This window comes from Staurois parvus, unplaced genomic scaffold (assembly GCF_062004578.1).
Source record: "Staurois parvus isolate SC_StPar_1 unplaced genomic scaffold, SC_StPar_1.0 ptg000845l, whole genome shotgun sequence".
Classification (NCBI taxonomy): domain Eukaryota; kingdom Metazoa; phylum Chordata; class Amphibia; order Anura; family Ranidae; genus Staurois; species Staurois parvus.
Genome location: NW_028318641.1, coordinates 841,374 through 865,427, shown reverse-complemented (window position 1 = coordinate 865,427; position 24,054 = coordinate 841,374). Strand labels below are relative to the sequence as shown.

At 42.4% G+C, this 24,054-nt stretch overlaps 1 protein-coding gene across 2 annotated transcripts in view; it reads left to right on the top strand.

Moving 5' to 3' along the window:
• The window catches only part of LRRK1 (leucine rich repeat kinase 1), a 325,566-nt gene that overhangs the window by 288,057 nt on the left and 13,455 nt on the right, over window positions 1-24,054 (top strand). For both annotated transcript variants that reach the window (XM_089655524.1, XM_089655525.1), the window contains 5 exons: window positions 2,848-3,042; window positions 10,132-10,283; window positions 11,682-11,799; window positions 13,174-13,287; window positions 16,561-17,402. In XM_089655524.1, the coding sequence (XP_089511650.1) occupies window positions 2,848-3,042; window positions 10,132-10,283; window positions 11,682-11,799; window positions 13,174-13,287; window positions 16,561-17,402 (1,421 nt within the window). The remainder of the gene's footprint in view (window positions 1-2,847; window positions 3,043-10,131; window positions 10,284-11,681; window positions 11,800-13,173; window positions 13,288-16,560; window positions 17,403-24,054) is intronic.

Below are 24,054 nucleotides of genomic sequence, written 5' to 3'. Positions count from 1 at the left end.
CAGCCTCCCAGACCAGTTTGCGTTCCACGGACCGGAAGTAGGCACCTAGAAGTGATGCAAAAAGGCTCCGCCCAACTAGTCTAGTTGGTGTTACATCATCAGATCACTCCTGATCAGGGGCGGACTGACCATTTGAGTACTCGGCACTGCCCGAGGGCCCGGGGTCAGAAGGGGGCCCCATGAAATGCCCCTGGTACCTTTTTATAGGCTTTTTTTGGGTGTGCTTTGAGTGTGGGCAAGGACACAGGGGCCCCATGATCCCCTATTGCCCGGGGGCCCCATGACTTGTCAGTCCGCTCCTGCTCCTGATGACATCACACCGAAACTAGTTGGACAGAGCCTTTTTCTGTCAATTCTGGGTGCCTACTTTTGGTCCGTGGAACGCAGGAACGTCCCGGAATCATGAGTAAAGCAGGTTTGAATGGGTTTTTTTTTTCCCAAATGTGACCACAAAAGTGGAAATATTCTTTAAGCCAGTGGGTCAGAATATCATCCAAGAAAATAGTATTTACAGAAATGTGTCAGCAAGGGCAACCCCTGAATAATCTTCACCAGACATGGCTGGCTATTGCCTTCTATTGCTTGCCCGTGTACCCTAGACCCACTAATCCAACTCTAACCCCTCCACTCCACCATGCCAGTTGCCCAGCTTCCTGAAAAAAAAGCACATTACCCTGGACATTCTTCCAAACTATTATGGGCAGAGTGCCACTTTAAAGTGAAAAGTCATGGCATGGCACCCTTTATATTGTCAATGCATGAGCAAAGCACATGTTTTCTTCTATGTGTTGGAGAGATCTACCCACTGAGACTCCAGAGAATAGTATCTACAGGTGATCAAAATTTCAAAAGACTTCAGGCTCACTATACAAAGCTAACATATCAGGATAAGGATCTTTATTTTCAGAAAAAGTAAAGTGGAGACAAATAAGATTTGAAAATGAGTCATATTGCTAAAATAAAGATAATGTTCCTGATGCTCTAGCTTTGTAAATTGAGCCTTTTTTGCGCGAAATCATTCTATTCACTTTCCCAACAGCATTGCGGGTTGATGTATAACGGCTCAATCCATTAAGCTGTAATACATATGTTGTTTGAAATAACCACCACTATCTTCAGTAATGAGAGCTGCAGCTGGGTCATGGCTTCAGGTAGCGATTTTAGCAAATAATACACGTTATAGCTTAGTGCAGCCTTTCTCAACCAGGGTTCCTCCAGAGGATTAGGAGTTCCTGGTCAATGAGCAATTCCTGACTCTCAAATAAGTAACCACTGACATGAATTATTATTCTAGCTATGTGTAAGGATGTATTCTTCTTTCTGACCACCAATGTAAGGAGCATTTTTCCCACTGGCCACCAATGTAAGGAGCATTCCTCCCACTGACCACCAATGTAAGGGAAATTCTTCCCGCTGACCACCATTGCAAGCAGCATTCCTCCCACTGACCACCAATGTAAGGGAAATTCTTCCCACTGACCACCATTGTAAGCAGCATTCTTCCTACTGACCACCAATGTAAGGGAAATTGTTCCCACTGACCACCAATGTAAGGAGCATTCATCCCACTGACCACCAATGTAAGGGAAATTCTTCCCACTGATCATCATTGTAAGGAGCATTTAGCTCACTGATCACCAATGTAAGGTGCGCTCCAGAGTAATGGTGCTGGTCTCCTACTGAACACCAGTGAAAGGAGGCTTTTCTCCCAATGACCACCCATGTAAAGGAGTGCTTCACCAGAGAACAGCAGTAAATTAGAACCACTTGCAGAATTGAGTGATAATGATTCATGGGGGAAATTCGTTATCAGACACTGAAAACAATTTTGCGACATTGCTCAGCGATGTGCAAACTTGGCGCTCTATTTCAAATTTCAGTGTTTTTGGTTTGATTATATTATTATTTTTTATGATTATTTATTAAATTATAATTTATGATTTCGTGATTCAAATTTTATCCTACCCGGAATGTTTACTAGACTCTTGTTCAGACAGATTTCAGTGAGTTATTCCTAAAAATTAAAGGCCTACAATAAAAAAAATACATATTTCCATGCAAAAAAATGTACCGCTTTGAGCACAGAAATACTGACATAATCAGACCAATAGGGAGGCTACTGCAACCACAGAAAATCGCATCTTGGGTGGCCTGCCTTATTCTAAGGGTTCCTCCATGTTAACAAGGTTGAGCAAACCTGACTTGGTGGATTAAAACTGTTGTCATGCCTTCTGCAGAAGACTTCACCTCTGTTTTTCATTTTACTGCAGATTGACATTCTCCCCTATAAATCGATCGGAATTTAATGACTAATACTTTCCCATGCTTTTAGGAGTTGACCATAAAATGTGTGGAGTACAGTATAGATTTTTCGTGTTCAATATTTTTATTGATTTTATAAAGGCAATGTATTTAAAGATAACTGTACGTCGATATCATTATAGATTTTTTTTTTTTAAACATAAGGCATTATCTGCTTTACTTCCATTGCAGGTCTCAGAACAAATGATATGTTTTTTGTGTAAAGAAAGATACAAATGTTAAGTGCTAAGGTGTTCTGCAATATGAATATCGATTGGTTTTTCCGGACAAGCATTTGAGAGGTCTGCCTTGGCCATCAGATCAACCCTGAAAAGCAATGTTTTTAATTAAAAAAATACTGTTAGTAAAAAAAAAACTACATTTATGTGTTTCACTGACTATAGCAGCGCTCAACTTTCTTTTTTTATTATTAATACATTTTGTAGTGGATTAGAGGTAGATCCGTGTAAGTCACCCTAGTATACTAGGTTAGGAAACAAGGAAAGCAGCAACAATGGTGTAATTTCTAGGTGTTTTTCTTTTCAGGTAGACATGTTCTCCTACGGCATGGTCCTGTATGAACTGTTGTCTGGTCAGCGGCCGTCTTTAGGTCAACATCAACTCCAGATCTCTAAGAAGCTGTCAAAAGGGATCCGGCCTGTGTTGGGGCGCCCAGAAGAGGTTCAGTTCTACAGACTGCAAGAGTTGATGATGGAGTGCTGGGACACGAAGCCAGAAAAAGTTGGTCGTGTTTATTTTCTGTCGACTTTTATTTTCACTGATTTTGTGTCCATGCCAAATGAAAACTCCATTTTTGATTGCACTAACTTACATGCCGGTGCCATGGAGCCACATCAGGCAGCTTGTATTTTCGTGAACTGCAAGGGCGCTTGTGAGCACTCTTATAGTTCATTCACACTTCTTGCAATTCAGTAACTATCTGCCTGTACAGGAGATACTTACAGTTGTACTGAGTGTCTGCAGGAGCCTGGAATTGCACCCACAATCTGCTTCACAGGTGCAACACTTTACAGGTAAAAAAAAATAATAAATGCAAATTTTTTTATCTGCAAAATTATGCATTTATTTTTTTTTGCAAAAGGTGAACTTATCCTTTTAGGCCCCTTTCACATGGGGCGGACTCCATTTAGATCAACAGGGGTTCTGTCCATTGATCCCCTGCTGATCAGAGCAGAGAGGACAGATGACAGGTCCATGTCTGCTCAGTCTATGCAGAGTGGACATGAACCAAGCCCGCTATGGTCTATGGACGGCCAGGAGTAAACAGACACTAGTGTCCCTTTACACCCGACTGCTCTCCGATCCATCTAGATCACAGGTGTCAAACACAAGGCCCGCAGGCCGATTCTGGCCCTCCAGGTCATTTCATGTGGCCCTTGCAGCTCTCCTGCAGGTACCCCCTTGTCTACGCCCCAACCTTGTCTCTGCTGTCGGAAGCAGAGAGGAGAACAGAACTTCTCTGCCAAATCCTGCACCTCTCAGTGCAGCTGCAGCACCCCCTCATCTCTGCCTCCATCTCTGCCTCCCCTGGTCTCCGCATTCAGCAGACTCTGGTAACTGACTCCACTCCTCCTCTGGTCCTCCTCCAGACCCTGCACCTTCTGCTTTCCAGCTCTGCCCTCATAGGGGGTGCACGGTAATGTTAGGGAGGGTGTGGGATTCTTGACATCTGATGTAATGGGGGGTGGGGTGCTCTGGACATCTAGTTTTACAGAAACAACCGGCCCTTTGAGGGCAACCATAATGCCGATACGGCTCGCCATGAAATGGAGTTTGACACCCCTGGCCTAGATGAACAGGATTGGTTTTCAGGTAGACAGGTGTAAACAAACACAAGTTTACACCTGCCAGTCCACAGAGGTGAATGGAGGGTCCGATCGGGTCTTCCTAGAAAACTGACAGGTGGGCATGACCACCCCCTTCATGTGAAAGGGGCCTTCAAGAAGAATTCCAGGTATGGATATTTTATACATGGTTACATTGATACAGCTTACACCAATGTTACTGTGCATTTAGCATACCTCAACCATGCCTTGGAAACTGGAATCATGGTAGTAGACACTGCTACCCCAGAGATTTCCACTTGCTTCTGGATCCCAATGCTGAGCGGCTGCCTACTTCATATCAGCGGTCCTCCCTTTACATTTGAGAATCCCCATCACATCAGAGTCACTCCTATACATGAGTCCCTCCATCACATCAGAGCCTCCCCATCATCGCACCGGAGGTCTTTCATCACCACAGAGTCCTCCCATCACATCAAAGCCCCTCAGTCACAGAGCCCCCCAGTTACACAGTCCCATGTCACAAAGGCCACACCATCATGCAGCCTCCTAAACACACAGTCCCCCCATCAGAGACACCGCTCTCTCCTGGTTCTCCTCCTACCTATCCCAACGCTCCTTCAGCGTTTGCTACAACGGCGCCACCTCCTCTTCCCTCCCCCTCTCTGTTGGGGTCCCCCAGGGCTCTGTCCTTGGACCCCTTCTCTTCTCCATCTACACCTCCTCCCTTGGCAAACTCATACACTCCCACGGCTTCAACTACCACCTCTATGCTGATGATACTCAAATCTACCTATCCACCCCTCACCTCACCCCCACATTCTCCGCCCGCATCACTCACCTCCTAAACGACATCTCTGACTGGATGTCGCTCCATTTCCTCAAACTCAACCTCTCCAAAACCGAGCTTCTCGTCTTTCCCCCTTCCCGTGCCCCCCCCCCCATCCTTTCCATCACTACCAACAACACCACCATCAATCCCGCCCCGCAAGCCAAGGTCCTTGGCGTCATTCTGGACTCAAACCTTTCCTTTCAACCTCATATCAAATCTCTCACAAACTCATGCAGGCTCCACCTCCGGAACATCTCCAAGATACGCTCCTTCCTTACCCCAGACACCACTAAACTACTCGTTCACTCCCTGATTATCTCACGCCTTGACTACTGCAACTCCCTCCTCACCGGCCTACCCCAGTGCAAACTCACCCCGCTTCAGACCATCCTGAACTCAGCTGCCAGACTCATCCACCTCACCACCCGCTCCACCTCTGCCACCCCCCTCTGCCTCTCCCTCCACTGGCTCCCCATTGCCCAACGCATTAAATTCAAACTGCTCACTCTGACCTATAAAGCCATTCACAACACTGCCCCTAACTACCTCACCGACCTGATTCCCAGATACCACCCTACCCGTACCCTTCGCTCTTCACAGGACCTCCTTCTATCTTGCTCCCTGGTCTCCTCCTCCCACGCACGACTGCAAGACTTCTCCAGGTCCTCCCCCATCCTCTGGAACTCACTACCCCAACCCATCAGACTGTCACCTTCCCTCCTCACCTTCAGGCGCTCCCTGAAAACCCACCTCTTCAGGGAAGCCTACCCCACCCTCACCTAACAGCCGCTGCCCTTCCCTCCTCCTTCCACTCCATCCCCCACAGCCATTTCCTCCTGTACCTCTACCCCCTCCCTCCTAGATTGTAAGCTCGAAAGAGTAGGGCCCTCTTACCCCTTGTGTGCTGTTTGATGTTACTGTACTGTTTCATGTATTGTCCCCCCTCTATTGTACAGCGCTGAGCAAACCCTTTGGCGCTATATAAACTCGATAAATAAATAAATAATAAATAAATAAAATCAGAGTCTCCTAATCATGTATTCCCCTTATTGCAGAACCCTCCCTAATCACATAGTCCCCCCATCACAGAGCCCAACCCCCGTAATCTGTACACAGGTGCTTGGAATTGGGTGCCGTTCAGAGAATGCTTTTCATTTTCTTCAGGAATTCAAAGCGTTCTTCAATTGGACAAGGTGGAGAGGCACATAGTGACGTCACACTGTCTACCTCATCCAGTCATAGAACGCTTTGAATTCATTGGAAAAACGAAAAGCATTCTTTGAATGGCACCTGTGCCGAGTGTCAGATCTCCTGTGTTCAAAACGCAGCAGGGCAGCAGCTTGGTCCATGACTTGGAAGCCAGTGGAGATCACTGGAGTAGCAATATCTACTTTGTTGACTTCCCAGGCCATCGGTCAGGTATGGTATTTACATAGTTACCTTGGTCCAATCTGCAACTACAGTATGTATAAAATATCTATACCTTGAATTCCTCTATAAACAAGGTTGTAACATAAAAAATGTATATATAAACTTTTCTTTTTAACAAACCCACATAAATGTCCAAAATATCAAAACAGTCCCCACTAGTGTAACCAAATGTTCAACAAAGTCTCTTTTTTCTTCTTTCAACGACAAATCTTTTTCTCAACACCCGCAAATTCTGATGACAATATACCTCAAAAAAAAAAAAAACTTAACATAGTGTCATACCTTTTTGATAATAAATACACACGTGCCCCTTACAGTGCAACATGCAAATACTTGTGAGAGAAAAAAAAAAAAAAAAAAATTACACATTTTCAGTGATACACTTTGAGTTGTTTACACAGATTATATAGTGGACAGGATGTGTGAGTGTTTCACTGATTAGGAATTTGGTTACACAGAGAATTAAAAATATATGCGTGTATGTAGATATTCGCATATAGACTAACATTTGTATTTTTTTTTTTTTCTCTCACAAGTATTTGCATGTTGCACTGTAAGGGGCACGTGTGTATTTATTATCAAAAAGGTATGACACTATGTTAAGTTTTTTTTTTTTTTGAGGTATATTGTCATCAGAATTTGCGGGTGTTGAGAAAAAGATTTGTCGTTGAAAGAAGAAAAAAGAGACTTTGTTGAACATTTGGTTACACTAGTGGGAATTGTTTTGATATTTTGGACATTTATGTGGGTTTGTTAAAAAGAAAAGTTTATATATACATTTTTTTGATTAACCTTCAAGGGTGGAGGTGGATTACTTTTCTGGGAATTTTTGTGCTGTGTATTTGAATATATAAGGTTGTAACATACATATTCAAGCAAAAAAAAAATATTTGCAGATACGTAAGCTTGGAGAGTTCCATTTGCCGTGTAGCGGGACGTGTCATCTTGCTGTATCTGCGTTCTCTTCTCCAAGGCATGTGTTGTGTCATTATACTCACAATATTGGAAATCTTATTTACCTAATTCTGGTGTAATGAGCCTAGAAAGGATTTCGATGTATAATGCCTTCATAACACAGCTGTTGGTATGCTAATATTGACTTACTGCTGCACTTTTTGTTGTCACCATCTGTTAGAGATTAGTCAATTTCCACAAACATAATTATTTAATAATTACACAAGGGAAAACTGGCCTGACAAATATCGCTGGTAAAACACAACTGCACCTACCATGGAAAGGCAGAAGAGCGATACTTCCACTCTTTGATTAACACAGGCGGCTTAATGTGATATTTATAGAATTTCTTGTCTTTTTGTTATAAGTTAGGTTACTCTAAAAACAGACTGCCTTTTTTTTTTCTTCCCAGCACTTCCAGCAAAGCAAATATAACTTTCCAAACATGCCAGGCAGTTGACTCAATATACCTAGTTAGATTGTTGCTTTTTTTTTACATTTAAAACAAGCAATCAGCATTTTGAGTTTAACCCCCGGTTCACATCTATGCAGCCGCGCACGCCACGTTTTGCTCGGCACAAGAACCCATTCATTTGAATGGAGTTCCGTGCCCCTAACACTGAGGGAAAGAAGTCCCTGCACTACTTTGGAAAACGCAGCCGAGGTTCCCAGTTCGGTTGCGTTTCCCAGTGCGGGTGGCGTGCCATTAGAACTAATGATACCCGCCCGCAGGTCCACATTTCTCTGTGCAGGTGGTGCGGCTGCACGGATTCTTGTGCGGATTCGCAGCGGCACTACTCGCACATATGTGAACCAGGGGTAAAGTATTGTGTATGTGGGTGTCAAAGGGGGATCATTTACTGTACCTTTTAACACTAGTGTTTTCATTATCTTCCTTATTTGACACACATGCTTTAAGTACTGCTTTACACCCGGTTCACATCTATGCGGCCATGCGGGCTGCGTTTTGCACGGGCACGAAAGCCCATTCATTTGAATGGACTCCTGTGCCCTGTGACATGCAGGAAAAGAAGTCCCTGCTCTTCTTTGGAAAATGCAGCCCGCACAGGAACCTCGGTTCCCAGTACAGTTGCGTTTTCAAGTGCGGGCGGCGTGGCATTAGAACTAATAGCACCCGCCCGCGGGTCCACATTTCTCTGTGCGGGTGGTGCGGCTGCACGAATTTTCATATGGATCCGCAGCGGCACCACCCGCACAGATGTGAACCTAGGGTCAGGGAGGCCATAGGTGACATTTTTTTTTTTTTGGATCAGCCAGCAGATCGTAAAAAAAGACAGATTCCTCTATCCACACAGGCATGGTGGATACATTTACTAGAGGAAAATATGCTGTGCACTTTGCAAGTGCAGTTGTACTTTTTTTTTTCTTAGTAAATAGAAGCGTGGTAAAGCTTCACTTTGTAAAGAATACCCAATCAGATGCAAGGAAAATGGAAAAAAAAAGCATTTTTGCTTGCACATGATTCGATGACGGAAATCAGCAGCTTCATCAAATTTTCTAAGCTCCGGGGAAAATGAGTGCAACTGCAAAGTGCACAGTGTGTTTGCCTTTAGTAAATCAACCCCATTAAATTCTGAAAGTGTGACTCCTGCACTGTCAGAATACTCTGATTTAATGGCAAAATTAACTGCTGGCTGGAATATATTCTACTTTCTCTTTAAATATGATATATTTTTTTTTTACTACTTCCCATTTGGCCCATGTATATAAACGGCCGGACAGAAGAAGTGCAGGGGCGGGTGGCCGTTTATAAACGTCCTCCCGCTCCCTGCTTGTGCGTGCTCCATGGGAGCATGCAGCACCGCGATCTGGTGCCCGTTGTGTGCGGAGGACACAGCGGAACACCGATTGTTGTACGGGACCTCTGTGTGAGGTCCCAATCATGTGATCACTGATTGGCCAATCAGTGATCACATGAAGAGTAGTAAGCAAGATGTCACTTCTGACATCATTGCTTACTACGTGTGAAATCTGTGAATGATCACAGAGGTCACATGGTACAAGGCTATTCACAACAGCCTTGTACCATGTGACAAGCTGTGACCAATCACAGCTCACACAGTATATCTCAGTGGCTGCAAGAATGCAGCCAGAGAGAAGGAGAAATGATTGCTTTTACAGCCTTTATGGGTGTAAAAGAAATCAGTGTAAAAATAAAAAAAAATCTTCATCACCCCCCACAAGTAGTACAGTGTCGCTATGGTGACACTGTACTGCTAGGGTCACAGTATGTGAAAAATAAAAACATAAATAATAATATAAAAAAATATAAATGAAAAATTAGAAAAATTATAATTTTTGGTTATAAACTAATTTGAGTTATTTTTTTTTTTTTTACTAAAAAGATAATTGAATGCATTTTGGCCAAGATTTATGAAGAAAGATTATTTATTTGCAAAATTTTATAAGATAAACTTTTTTCCAAAATGTTTGGACTTTTTCATTTATATAGCAAAAAAAAAAAAATCCCAGTGGTGAATTAATACCACCAAAATAAAGTTTTACCTGTCTCAAAAAAATGCTAAAAAATTCATATGGGTACAGTGTTGCATGACCGCGCAATTGTCATTCAAAGTGTGACAGCACTGGAAGCTGAAAATTTACCTAGACAGGAAGGGGGTGAAAGTGTCCGGACTTGAAGTGGTTAATTGAATGCATTTTTCCCTACTTTCAGAATAGCTAATTTTGTGACTGTAGGGTATATTTCTTACTATAGATAACTTTTTTCTATTGTAGCATTTCTTTCGGACAGAATTTACCATAGCCTATTGTTTTCATTCTTCCTAGCGCCCTCTGGCTGCGTCTGTGTTGCGGCGTATGAATGACCCGAGTTTCTCGGTCTTCAAGTATCATATCCTATGCGGAATGCAGGAGACATTCTGTTCGTCCAGGGAAGTGGACACCACTGTTGTCTTCTGGATGGGAACAGGGCAAGCAAGGTATCCGCCTTTCTGTAGGAAACATTATTCATTTTCACTGTGTTCCTGCATCATTGTATAATCACCTGTCATTTTGTGTGGTCAGTATTGAGGGTGAAGGGAGGTGCCGTAGCTGCTGTGTCAATAAGATGTAATAATACAAATGTTAAATGTTAATTCTGATTAATACCACCTATTGATTACTTTCATGTATCATTCTACAAAAGGACTCTAATCTAGATTGTAAGCTCGAAAGAGCAGGGCCCTCGATCCCCTCATGTTTTGCATTGTGTTGGTATTGTTCTGTCACATGTTCTGTCCCCCTTTGTAATGTACAGCGCTGAGCGAACCATTGGCGCTTTATAAATACTGTATAATAATAATAAAAATAATAACCTCCAGGTTAAAAGTGATCAAGTAAAATATTAATTGATACTAAAGTTTTTTTATTAATAAAAATAGAGGCTATGCTTACCTGCTCTGGGCAGCAATATTGCACAGAAAGATCACCTTTCTCCCTTTCTGGCAGTCCCTACCGCTGCTGAAATCTCCTCCCTCCTTCAGGTGTCTCCTGTAGCAAGCTGGGTGTAAAGGAGGCACCTATGCGTGTGTTCCCAGCTGTGTGCATCCATAAACGAACACAGTGCCTGTATGCCACGCCCCCCGCTCCCTCTGCATAGGTGATTGGCTGATGGCAGCAGTAGCCTATGGCTCCACTGCCCTCTTTTCATTTTCAACTGTAAAATTGGGAATTGTGTGGAGCGGTGCTGGATCTGGAGACCGTGCTGGATTGGGGACGTGGGACCAGTAAGTGTTTAGAACCCGGGGTGTAGGATATGTAGTGGGGCGTTTTTTACCTTAACACAGAAAATGCATTAAGGGTGAAAAACATTTAGACTTTAGAACCACTTTAATTGTAAATAAGCGCTAAGCAAACTGTTGGCGCTATATAAATCCTGAATAATAGTAATAATAATAATAATAATAATAATAATAAAATATGTATCAAACTTGCTCCAAGGAAATAAGTGAAAAATTAAATGCTGCTGTTCAAGGATTGACTAAACATCAAAAATAATAATAAAAACAATACAGCGCAAATATTACAAATAATCAAAACTGTGAAAAATTATATGTGAAAGTCCAAAGAAAAAGTCCCAAATTAAAGTCTAATGTCCCAAAAAGTTATTTACTCAAACTTTATAAATTTTCCAGCTTGCTCACATCTTCTGTGAAAAGCATTTTGTAGATCCACACTCACCAAATGCTGTGAATTCCCAAACTGGTATGGCTTAAAGATGCAAAAAAAGCAAGCCTGCAGGTGGGGTGTGGTGTCCTCAGAGATGATAATAAAAACACATGTATCATGCAGGAAAAAAGACCCAGCAGTGACAACCTTTACTGTTTTGTTCTCTATAGGAATTATACAGTTGTGGATGTGGCCAAGGGTCAGGTGGAGGTGCGAGGCTTGAGCTGTCCAGGACTGAAGATGTGCAGCCAGCTGAAAGTACAGAACATGCTGTGGATCGCCACCGAGGTATAAACCTATCCTAATGATGTGGAATCCTTTGGATGATGGATATTAATGGTCACATGACATCATATATTGAAGTAGTGTACTAGAAGGCTGAGAGAACCACACTAGTTTGGAGTTTTTTTCCCACATAGAAAGCCAACATGTTTCCTGGAGCTCAAGCCTCCCCCCTCATCAGGGCTTGTGAACAATAATACTGTAGGTCAGTAGCGTCCTGAGGCAGGTGCGGGGGGTGCGGCCCACACCGGGTGACACCGGTCCCGCTCCATGAAAAGGTAAGTTATAAAGCAAGCCGACGATCGGATCCTTCCTGTAAAGTTTCTTTACAATTTACCTTTTCATGGAGCGGGTCCGGTGTCACCCCGTATAGCTTGCATACCGATGATCCCCACAGGGTGGATCAGATCTGCGGATTGGGGAGCATAATGGATCAGAATCCGATCCATTATGCTCTATCCGCAAATCCGATCCATTATGCTCTATCCGTGTATCTGATCCGTTCTGCGGGGATCGTCGGAGGGGTGACACCAAGTGTTATCGCACCGCGTGACACCAACTCTAGGGACGCCCCTGCTGTAGGTATAATAGTAGGATACAGTTCTGGACTGCTGTTATACAGAGTGGATATGTACAGGTTGTATGACCACCTCATTGGACAGCTGCCCACTCCCTCCATCCTACTTATTATTTTTCACAAGTCCTGATGAAGGGGGAGGCTTGAGCCCCCAAACGTGTCAACGTTTATGTGGAACAAACCCTCTATGCACTGTACAAACGAATGTGGTGCTCTCACCCTTGTAATACTCTAGTGATCCCTACTTCACTGTCCAGTCAGCATGTTGCCAGTGGAGAGAGGACACCGCTGTATTCCATTTACAGTGTGTAGCTGTAATAGAGAAAGTGGTGTCATTAGCCTGACTATTCTGTGTGGAATGGCTGTGTATATCTCAAAACTGTTTGGACAGAAATACAAATACTTCAGCAGATAAAACATCTTGTGTATATGTGTGTGTACACACACACACACACACACACACACACACACACACACACACACACACACACACACACACACACACACACACACACACACACACACACACACACACACACACACACACACACACACACACACACACACACACACACACACACACACACACACACACACTATCATCTGTGTATTTTATGGCTTGTCTGGCGTTCAACTTAAAGATATGGGAAATCAAAGTACTCCACTTTTCCAAAATGAGGGGAGTATTGAGCTGAGTATTAATTGAATAAAAAAAATTATACAAAAGCAATTTTCTATTTTAAAGAAAAAAAAGTAAAGTAATTAAAATCTGTATGATTGTTATGCTTAAACCCACTACGTAGGATCAGAAGATATCTATCTACAGTCTGCAGGGAATGTGTCCATTGAGTGCTCCCCAGAAAGAGGTTGACACCCCAGCAATCGTAACCTGCTTTGTGACTGCCTATGTGGCAAAGGTCAGTGCACTGAGGGTAGCATTAGCATACAAATAGGGACTTCTCTAATTGATTATTTGTTTATGTTTTACAGCTCATGTTTTATTCATTCATCAAGTCAATGGCAATGCATGACAAATACATGACAAAAGCTGGTATATACAAGTCCTTAGATATAGCACCCACTAAAAGCAGGGACCTACCCATAAGGGAGAAAAATATATTTGTAATATATTTTAAAAATATTCTTCCCAAATATTTTGACATATATTTGAAATACAACAATTTTGGCCATGTTTAATATATATATATATATATATATATATGCATTTTTATTACAAAATATATGAAAAAATGTTTTTTAAAAAAAATTTCAAATATACTGTATGTCTTTAAAAATGCAAATCTACATTTTTGGAATGCTTTTACAAATATATGTAAAAATATATGTTAAAATGACTTTTGTATGTTTTTATATATCTATGAAATGGATTTTTATATATTACAAAATATATGAAACACATTTTTAAAAATATATTTTTTTTAAATATATTCTTCAGATTTTTTTTTAACATATAAGAAAAGTCATATTTATATATATATTTGTAAATGCATTCCAAAAATGTACATTTGTAATAAAAACTCATTTCAGCGTACAGTGTGTGTATGTATGTATGTATGTATATATATATATATATATATATATTTATTGAAATATATTGAATATGGCCAAAATTGTAGTATTTCAAATATATCAATATATTTGGGAAGAATATTTTTCAAATAAATTTTTCTTCCATGTGGGTATTTATTGGGATATATATTGAATGGATTTTGTCGGTATACCCGCATTCTACAGTACATTGTTGGTGGTACATCTTGGGAAAATTGTACAGAGACTGTAAAGTCATATTGTAACATGTGTGGTCAGTTTAAAGTGAAACTTCACTCTCTCAATCAACATTGACTATTTTAATTCTTATGCTGCTATCACTCATAAATACATAGGAAAGTATATCATATATACTTGGTTTAAACATATTTTTTTACATTTATTAGGTTGTTTCCTGGTTTCCATGCCTAGGCAAATGACATCACACATCCCAGGAGTCTTCAGAAGGGAAGGGGTTTTCTTAGCTAAGTAAACCCTCCTGCCTGAAAGCCTGAGCTAAGGGCAGATGGATTCCAGGAAGTAAATGCTACAAGAATTGTCTGCCCTTACTCAAGATGACCACAGCCAAAAATTCTAGGGGGGTGTTTTTCAAAGTGATTTCTAAGCAAAATAAAGCATGGAGACATGGATGGTTGGGGGAGTTAGCTTTGAATATTAAAAATGAATTAAATGGTTTGTGGAGCTCAGGTGCAGTGTAGTTCTCCCTTAAGAGTAGAATTAGCAGATCTTTTTACTGAGCCGCAAGTTCTACTTCAAAGGATTAGTCCCCTTTTGGGAAACAATAATAAATGCACATATTTTTGCAGGGAAACAAAGCGCATTTATTTTTTTTTTTCCTAAGGAGCCTGGAAAGCATTGCTCAGTGGACAAGGGGTGCAATATCAGACTCCGGCAGACAAGCCCTGCAGCTTTCAGCCTGTACCTTCATACAAGCTGACTGTTCACAAGCTGCAGGGCTTGTGAATGAACTACATTTAAACTAGAATTGCCTCCCTGGACCCAACTCCATTTGTACTCTTTTTCTTTCCTTCTTTACATTTCTTCTCTTTCCTTTTCCAGCTCTTTAATTTATCTCACATCAACATTTATACATTTATCTACGCTGAAATAGCGCTACAATGTGTATAAATCTACAATTTATATTCACTTTTACTCAACTACCATTCTACTGTGCATTGACTTATGATTGATAAGCATATTACCTGTATTCATAGCTACTATTGTATAAATGTCACTATATTCCATCTTCTTTTCCTGTATTATTGTTTGATATTTTAATAAAAATGTATTGAACCCTTGAATGAACGACAAGACCGATTCATCACCGCCCTCACAGTTCATCCAGAACTACAAGCCATGAGCCACAATGGCTGATGTGGACGTGTGAGCGAAGCCGTGCACGGTCGCGCTGCTTTTGAATCGTGACAGTGTGTGCAAGGAGAAGATCCCTCACCCGCTGTCACAATTGCGGGGGGATTGAAGGAACTGGCTGCCAGAACAGGAACATGTTCCATCCTAAATATGCGTGGAACATGTAACATATTCCAAAAGGTGAACTTATCCTTTAACCCCTTGGCGCCGGTGCCTCCCGGCCCTTTAAGGATTTCAGAAGCCGGGAGGTGGGGCGGGGTTTCAGGGTCATGTGACCGCCGTGATTCGCTGTCACGGCGGTCACATGATCGGGAAAGGTCCCGATTGAAAGAGATCAGGACCTTTCCGTGAGTACCGGACATGTGTGCTGGGAGCGCGCAGGGCGCGCGCTCTCAGCACATATGTTTTTCTTAATTGCACGCAAATGTGCGGCCGCTCGGCGTCAAGGCCCAAACGCTGGGAGGCCGCACATTTGAAGAGGTTAAAGTATAACTAAGAAAAAATTTATTTTTTTTTAGTTTTGAATAGATTGGAGAGGGGTTAGAACACCTGTCAGGTTTTTATTGCTGTCTGTGCCCCTATTAAGGAGAATCGCCCTCTCTATTTGTCCTGTTTACCATTCTCGTTAAAAGTGAAAGTAAAAGAAAATCCCAAATTTTGTGTTGTCCCTAGAAAAGTAATAAAGGGGAAGTCTTCTAATGGGGGAGTCACCAGAGGGAATTCCTCTCACTTCCTGTTTAGCTATGGGACAGGAAGGGAAATCTCCACAATGAGACACAGATGGAGAAAAAAAAAATCCAACAGGGATTATAACCCTCCTTTACTCTATCCAAAATGAAAAAAAATAGTTTATAGATTATTATTATACAGGATTTATATAGCACCAACAGTTTGCTCAGCGCTTTACAATATAAGGGAGACAATACAATTACAATACATTTCAGTACAGAAGGAATTGTGGAGCTTACAATCTATAGGAAGGAGGAGGTGATACAAAAGGTGATAGCTGTGGGGGATGATCTGGTGGAGGTGATACAAAAGATTATACCTGCGGGGGATGAGCTGGTGGAGGTGATTCAAGTACAGTTCTTAGGTGAAGGTGGGGTAGGCTTCCCTTAATAAGTGAGTTTTCAAAGATCGCCTAAAGGCAGACAGGGTGGGGTATAGATCTACTTGCACCCAAATTAGTCTAACTCTCTTTATGCTTCAACAAAATGCTAATTGTTTATTGTGTGTATTTCTACATTCAGAGCTCCTGTTTGGTGTTTGCTGGTCTTGCGGACAGCTTGGTCTCCGTGTTCCCAGTATCCGGCGGTATCCCAAGCACTGATTGCTCCTATATCTGTTCACGCACCGCCAACCGCACTTTATTCAAGATCGGTGATGAGGATCCAAGACAAAATCCATATCCTGTGCTGACAATGGAGATCTCTAACGGAGGCTCTGAGGTGTGGTACAGCAATGGGCCTGGCCTCCTCATATTGGACCTCACATCTCTGAAAGTGACCAAAAGGTTGGAACCTTATCTCGCACCGTCTTTCGTTATCTCAATGGCGACCAGCACAGACTGCAACGGAGAAGACATAGTTTGGTGCTTAGACGATAAGACCAACACTTTAGTTATGTATCATGCTGCTAGCTACCAACTCTGCGCTCGATATTTCTGCGGTGACTGTAGCCCCCTAAGGGATATGTTTGCTGTAAAGGCTACTTCAGACCTGGCACCAGTCTCCTTGCCAGAAAAAAACTGTGACCGGCAATGCCAATCCGAAGTTAGCATCATCTGCAGCCAAGATCGAGGAGTGCAGCTCTTAAGCCACCAAGATTCCCTCACCGACTATTGTTCTGTGTCTTCAACTTCTTCTGTACCTCAAGGAGCAGCTAAGTCCTCCTCCAGCCTGCCCAGCACGCCGGTGAGTTACAACAGCACCCTCTTCTCCACAGACAGCGAGGAGCCTGAACTGTTACGGGAACAGAGGCCCAGGATTCCTAGTGAAAGCTGGGGAACAAAAGCTCCACCTACAGAAGAGGAGAAGATACTGATGCAGGCGGTACGGGTCCTGGCCGTTAAGGATTTGCTTTGGGTTCCCAGGTGAGCTTTGCTTTAACTCGCTTTTCTGCTAGAGCAGTTTTATTGTGGTTTTTTGTTTTTTTTGCACACGTTTAGCAAAATTATTTTAGGCCTGAAGATGACATTAACCACTTGCCGCCCAGCCACCGCATATAAACGGTGGCAGGGCAGCACTTGTAGGCAAAAGCACGTTTTAAAACGGCTGCCTTCAAAACAGGTAGGGGGCGCGCGCCCGCCCTACCTGTCCCGCGGGTCTCCGCCGCCGGGTCACGGCCGGTTTTTACCGGCCGTTTTCCCGCGATGAGCGGTGATCACTGACAAAGAGCAGGGCTGCATTGTTTACACACAGCCCTGCTCTGTGACAGTTCGCCGACAAGCTGAAGAGGGAGAAAAGAGTTTCACTCCCTCAATCAGCTCCCCCCTCCCCCGTCCAGTACACACCCCTGCCCCCTAGTAAACACTCCCCTTACACAGCAAATTCTAAAAATGTTAACCCCTTCCTCCCCAGTGACAGTACAGTTTCAGTGGTTTTTTTTCACTGATCACTGTATTGGTGTCACTGGGGATGTCAGTGACCCCAAGTCAGTTCCCCCCCCCCAGTGTCAAAATGTCTGCCGCAGTCCCGCCATAAGTCGCTGCTCACCGTCATATGTTGCTGATTGCCGCTATAAGTCGCTGATCGGCGCCATTATTAGTATAAATAAAAATTAAAAATCCCAGTATCTTTCCCGCCATTTGTAAACGCTATAACTTTCACGTAAACCAATTAATTTACACGTATTGGGTTTTTTTTTTTAGCAAAGACATGTCGCAGAATGCATTTTGGCAGAAATTTATGACTAAATTTGATTTTTGCATTTTTTTTTTACTGGACATGTTTTATAGCAAAAAGTCCAAAATATTGTTTTTTTTTCCTCAAAATTTTCAGCCTTTTTTTTTTATAGTGCAAAAAAATAAAAACCGCACAGGCGATCAAATACCATTGAAAGAAAGCTCAATTTGTGGGGAAAAAAAGGATGTAAATTTAATTTATGTACCGTATTGCATGACCGCGCAATTGTCCGTTAAACTAGCGCAGCGCTGTATAGCAGAAAAATGGCGTAAATTGCAGTATCTATACCAGCAATGGGCAAACTATGGCCCGCGGGCCGTATACGGCCCGGCGGACCTTTTAAACCGGCCCGCGGAGGTAGGCTCCCGCTAGGCTCCTCTCACAGTCCGCCCTGAAGACCGGTGTAGCATGAAAATCTGTCTCCTATGAGGATCTGTCCCCCTCGACGTATCTGCGCATGTGCCGGAGATCGCCGATCGGCTGCTAATGCCTGAAACTGGCACATGCGCAGATACGTCGAGGGGGACAGATCCTCATAGGAGACAGATTTTCATGCTACACTGGAACGGCGCGGGAACACGGCGAGAGGAACGCGCGGAGCAAAGGTAAGTGAATTGACACAGGGGGGACTTGGGGAGTTAATATGGGGGATGAATTAATATGGGGAATGAATTACTATAGGAGGGATGAATTACTATGGGGGATGAATTACTATGGGGGATGAATTACTATATGGGGGTTGAATTACTATATGGGGGATGAATTACTATATGGGGAATGAATTACTATAGGGGAGATGAATTACTATATGGGGGATGAATTACTATGGGGGATGAATTACTATATGGGGGATGAATTACTATATGGGGGATGAATTACTATATGGGGGATTAATTACTATATGGGGGATTAATTACTATATGGGGGATGAATTACTATGGGGGATGAATTACTATAGGGGAGATGAATTACTATAGGGGGGATGAATTACTATGGGGGATGAATTACTATATGGGGAATGAATTACTATAGGGGAGATGAATTACTATAGGGGGGATGAATTACTATGGGGGATGAATTACTATATGGGGGATGAATTACTATGGGGGATGAATTACTATATGGGGGATGAATTACTATGGGGGATGAATTACTATATGGGGGATGAATTACTATATGGGGGATGAATTACTATATGGGGGATGAATTACTATATGGGGGATGAATTACTATGGGGGATGAATTACTATGGGGGATGAATTACTATATGGGGGATGAATTACTATGCTTACTATGGGGGAATATTACTATACTTACTATGGATGACACATACACATCATTCATCTACTCTTGGTCTGGCCCCCGGGTCCAATATATGAACCCATTGCGGCCCTCAAGTCAAAAGGTTTGACCACCCCTGATCTATACCATAGTTTGTAGACGCTATAACTTCCACACAAAGCAATCAATATACACTTATTGGGATTTTTTTTACCAAAAACATGGAGCAGAATACATTTTGGCCTAAATTTATAACCAACTTTGAGTTTACAATATATTTTTTATAGCTGAAAGTAAAAAATATTGTTTTTCTTCAAAATTTTTGGCCTTTTTTTGTTTATAGCGTGAAAAATAAAAATCGCACAGGTGATCAAATTACACCAAAAGAAAGCTCTATTTGTGTGAAAAAAAGGACGTAAATTTCGTTTGGGTGCAGCATTGCATGACCGCGCAATTATCTGTTGAATTAGTGCAGCGCCGAGTAGCAAAAAGAGGCCTGGTCATTTAGGGGGGTAAATCCTCAGGAGCTCAAGTGGTTAACCCCCAAAGCATTATAAGCAGACACCCTAGAGAATTAAATAGTCATAGGTCCAATTTTTTATAAAGAACCAGCAAACACAAATGCTCCTGCGCTTGGGGATGGACTCGATGCAGGCTACAACCACATTAAGAATGTCCTGGAACATGCACACCTTGCTGCCCTCAAATGGACCGGGGGAATCCAAATATACTGAATGAGGAAAGAAAAAACAGGGCGCACAGGCCTAGTGCATAACCATAAAAAATGTTTAATAAAAAATAAAGTATGTGTTGTACTCACAAACGACAATATAGTCAAGGCACATCATAAGGAACAGCTGGGTCAACACCGCGCTGAGTAACAGTCCGTAATAGGGAGTGTAGACATCCAAAAGTCTGACGTGTTTCGAGGACTTGCCTGTGGCTCTGAGGAAGAGGCAAGTCCTCGAAACGTGTCAGTCTATTGGATGTCTATACTCCCTATTACGGACTGTTACTCAGCGCGGTGTTGACCCAGCTGTTCTTTATGATGTGCCTTGACTATATTGTCGTTTGTGAGTACAACACATACTTTATTTTTTATTAAACATTTTTTATGGTAATGCACTAGGCCTGTGCGCCCTCTGTTTTTTCTTTCCTCGTCCAATTTTTTATGGCACACAATAGTACCACAAAGGTCTAGGAAACGCAAAACTTTAGTAAAAAATGCACCAAAGTTAATTTTAGGACACACAAATGCAATAAATTACCAAATGTTTTGGTAAAATATATTACCAAAGACAGCAAGGAGCCTGAACTGTTACGGAAACAGAGGCCCAGGATTCCTAGTGAAAGCTGGGGAATAAAAGCTCCACCTACAGAAGAGGAGAAGATACTGATGCAGGCGGTACAGGTCCTGGCCGTTAAGGATTTGCTTTGGGTTCCCAGGTGAGCTTTGCTTTAACTCGCTTTTCTGCCAGAGCAGCTTTTTGTGTTTTTTTATTTTTGCACACATGTTTATAAAAATTATTTTAGGCCTGAAGATGACATTAACCCCCAAAACATTATAAGCAGACACCCTGGAGAATTAAATAGTCATAGGTCCAATTTTTATTATGGCGCACAATATTACCGCAAAGGTCTAGGAAACGCAAAATTTTAGTAAAAAATACACCAAAGTTAATTTTTTTTTTGGTATTTTGTTTTTATTTTTTTTTTTCCAATAAAGATTTATTGAGCATCGAAAAACATAAACCTAGACAAAAGCATGGGTTGTATCGATACAACAGTTTGCTAGAAGCACACAATATTACCGCAAGGGTCTAGGAAACGCAAAACTTTAGTAAAAGATACACCAAAATTTAATATATTTTTTTTGGTATTTTTTTTTTCCCAATAAAGATGTATTGAGCATCGAAAAACATAAACATAGACAAAGGCATGGGTTGTATTGATACAACATAACATAAAAAACAGTGCAGCGCTGAAGGTAGTAATGATAAAACTGAAATAAGTCCACTGCAAGTCCAGTTCATAGACAAGTAGAAATTCAATGTTGGTGATCCGTGAGGAAGTGGCTGAAAAACGCACTCACCAGGAAGAAGATATATATAAGCAGTATTTATCAAAAGCCCATGGATCCTCAATCCAGAAGGAACAAAGCTGGTCTGGTCACAGAAAGTGGGTCCCTCCTTTATGGATGCAGCAACAGATCTTCCTCCTCCCAGTTTGGTATTGGATTCCAGTCAGGGTTCTGCAAACCTTTTCTCATCAGCAGTTAGAGCAGTCTTGTGACTTCTATCAGTGTCCAGCAGAGCACTGGTTAAAGCTTGTAGGAGGAGTTTTCTTTCTGCTCTAGTAGGATGTGAAACCCCTGACCCCCTGTCTGGACAGTGCTGATCACATGCACTCTTCCATGAAAAAAACAAAAAAAAAAAAAACCTTTAACAATACACACCAAACTGAGCATGTGACTATGGATTCAGTCTATCAGGTGGTCTTCTCAACAAGAGGGGTATTGATACAACAGTTTGCTAGAATCATCTAGCCTTATAACGAGAGCAAGTCAGATAAAAAGAAAAAAAAAAAACTTGGCATGGACGTTGAACACAGAAGAACGGGGGGCAGACCCCAAACAACAACTTAGAGAACTAAGAGGACAAAAAATAAAGGAGTTTGGAGTAACTTAGGTCATAAGAGCCTATTGTCAATATCCTGCGTAGATTCATGATAGACCAGAACATGGAATCAATGACAGAGAAAATGTTTGAGAACGGTGGATGTGGAGAAATTACACTGAGGTACGTTAATTGATAATGTGATTCTAGGGCAGGAATACAAATGTTAAGTTTAGCATGCCCAGCAAAAGAAAGGGAAAAGAGAGAGAGAAAAAAAATGGGGGGGGGAGGTAGAGAAGGAGGGAAGAGTAGGGAATGTGGGGGGGGGAGGGGGGAGACGAGTGCTAAGAAATGTAACTTAAGTTATCGAGGAAGGATGACAGAGAGGGGTAGCATGTGTCTCTCGCCCTCACCGCCGGACGCTGAAGCATCACCCCCCCTCAACACCATCGAATTCCATGAGGTGAAGGGGAAGGAGCGCAACCAGATAGGATCCCAACGTTCAATCCCTTCCTCAGAGAAGAGTAAAGTTAATTTTAGGACATGCAAATGCAATAAATTACCACATTTTTGGGTAAAATATAAAAGATGAGGTTGCACCAAGTAAATAGATACCCAGCATGTCAAACCCTGAAGTGTCACTATACCCACATTATTAAAAAAAACTATCAATAAATGGCGTATTACATGCTGTTTATACTCATTCAATCACTATGAGATTTGTTTTCTGTATTCTGCAAAAAACCTGGTTGATCCTGCTGCTCTCTGTCTCCACCTTCTGTTCATGTCCCCAATTCAGTTAGGGATTTTGTAGCTGTAGTGTCTGTGCTGAGCAGTTCCCTCCCTATTACATCTGAGCAGCCCATGTGACTATAGAGTCACACAATGGGTGCATACACAGTGATAAATGACAGCCCACACCCTCCCTCTTCCTCCATGCCCACTAACCAGCTAAACACAATGGGGGTGGGCTATTACATCTTGATTGATTGAGGCTTCACCTTCCTCTTAAAGCAGAGTTCCACTCACCCTGTCAAAAAATAAAAGTCAGCAGCTACAAAACCTGTAGCTGCTGACTTTTAAAAAACAGCCACTTACCTGTCCCTCGGTCCCGTGTTGTGTCCACCGCAGCCCGTTTCACCGGCCATCTTGCATTCCTAGAGGCCGGCATCTTCAGTGTGGGCACCCGGCTGTGACTGCTTGCAGCTTCACAGCTGGGTACCCACTACGCATGTGCGAGCAACGCTACGCTTCATGAATGGTCCTGTAGTCTTCTGGGACCTGTCACGTGTCCCAAAAGACTACAGGGAGGGAGGGAGGACACCTTCCGTTTCCGATCGCCAAGCGATCGGACTGGAAGTGGGAGCAGGTACCTGTCAAAATCGGGTACCCGCTTCCCCCCGCCCCCCAAAGGTGCCAATCCTTAATGGGGAGCGGGGGAGCAGTCCTTAAAGGGGAACTTCCCCTTTTGGGTGGAGCTCCGCTTTAAGTCGCAGGCTGGAGGGGCGTAATACAGCCTGTGACTTGCAGAGATCCACTTATACTGAGTTATTTCCACAAAATATTAAATATTTAGTTTCAAATATATATTTGTATGACAATTTAAAACTTTTTTTTTTTTTTTAAACGTGACCAGCAGGAGAGGACTAGAGACTCCTCCTGCTTATGTTTCCCTGCAGACAGGCTGGGAAAGAGCTGGCCCATGTGGCAGCTGTATATCAATTGGGAAAAAGGTACTTTTTTATTGTATTTTCGGATGAAAACTGTACTGATTAACCACTTGACCTCCAGAGGATTTTCCCCCCTTCCTGACCAGGCCATTTTTTTGCGACATGGCGCTGCGTTACTTTAACTGACAATTGCGCGGTCATGCAACGCTGCACCCAAACAAAATGTACTTCCTTTTGTTCCCACGAACACAGCTTTCTTTCGGTGGTATTTGATC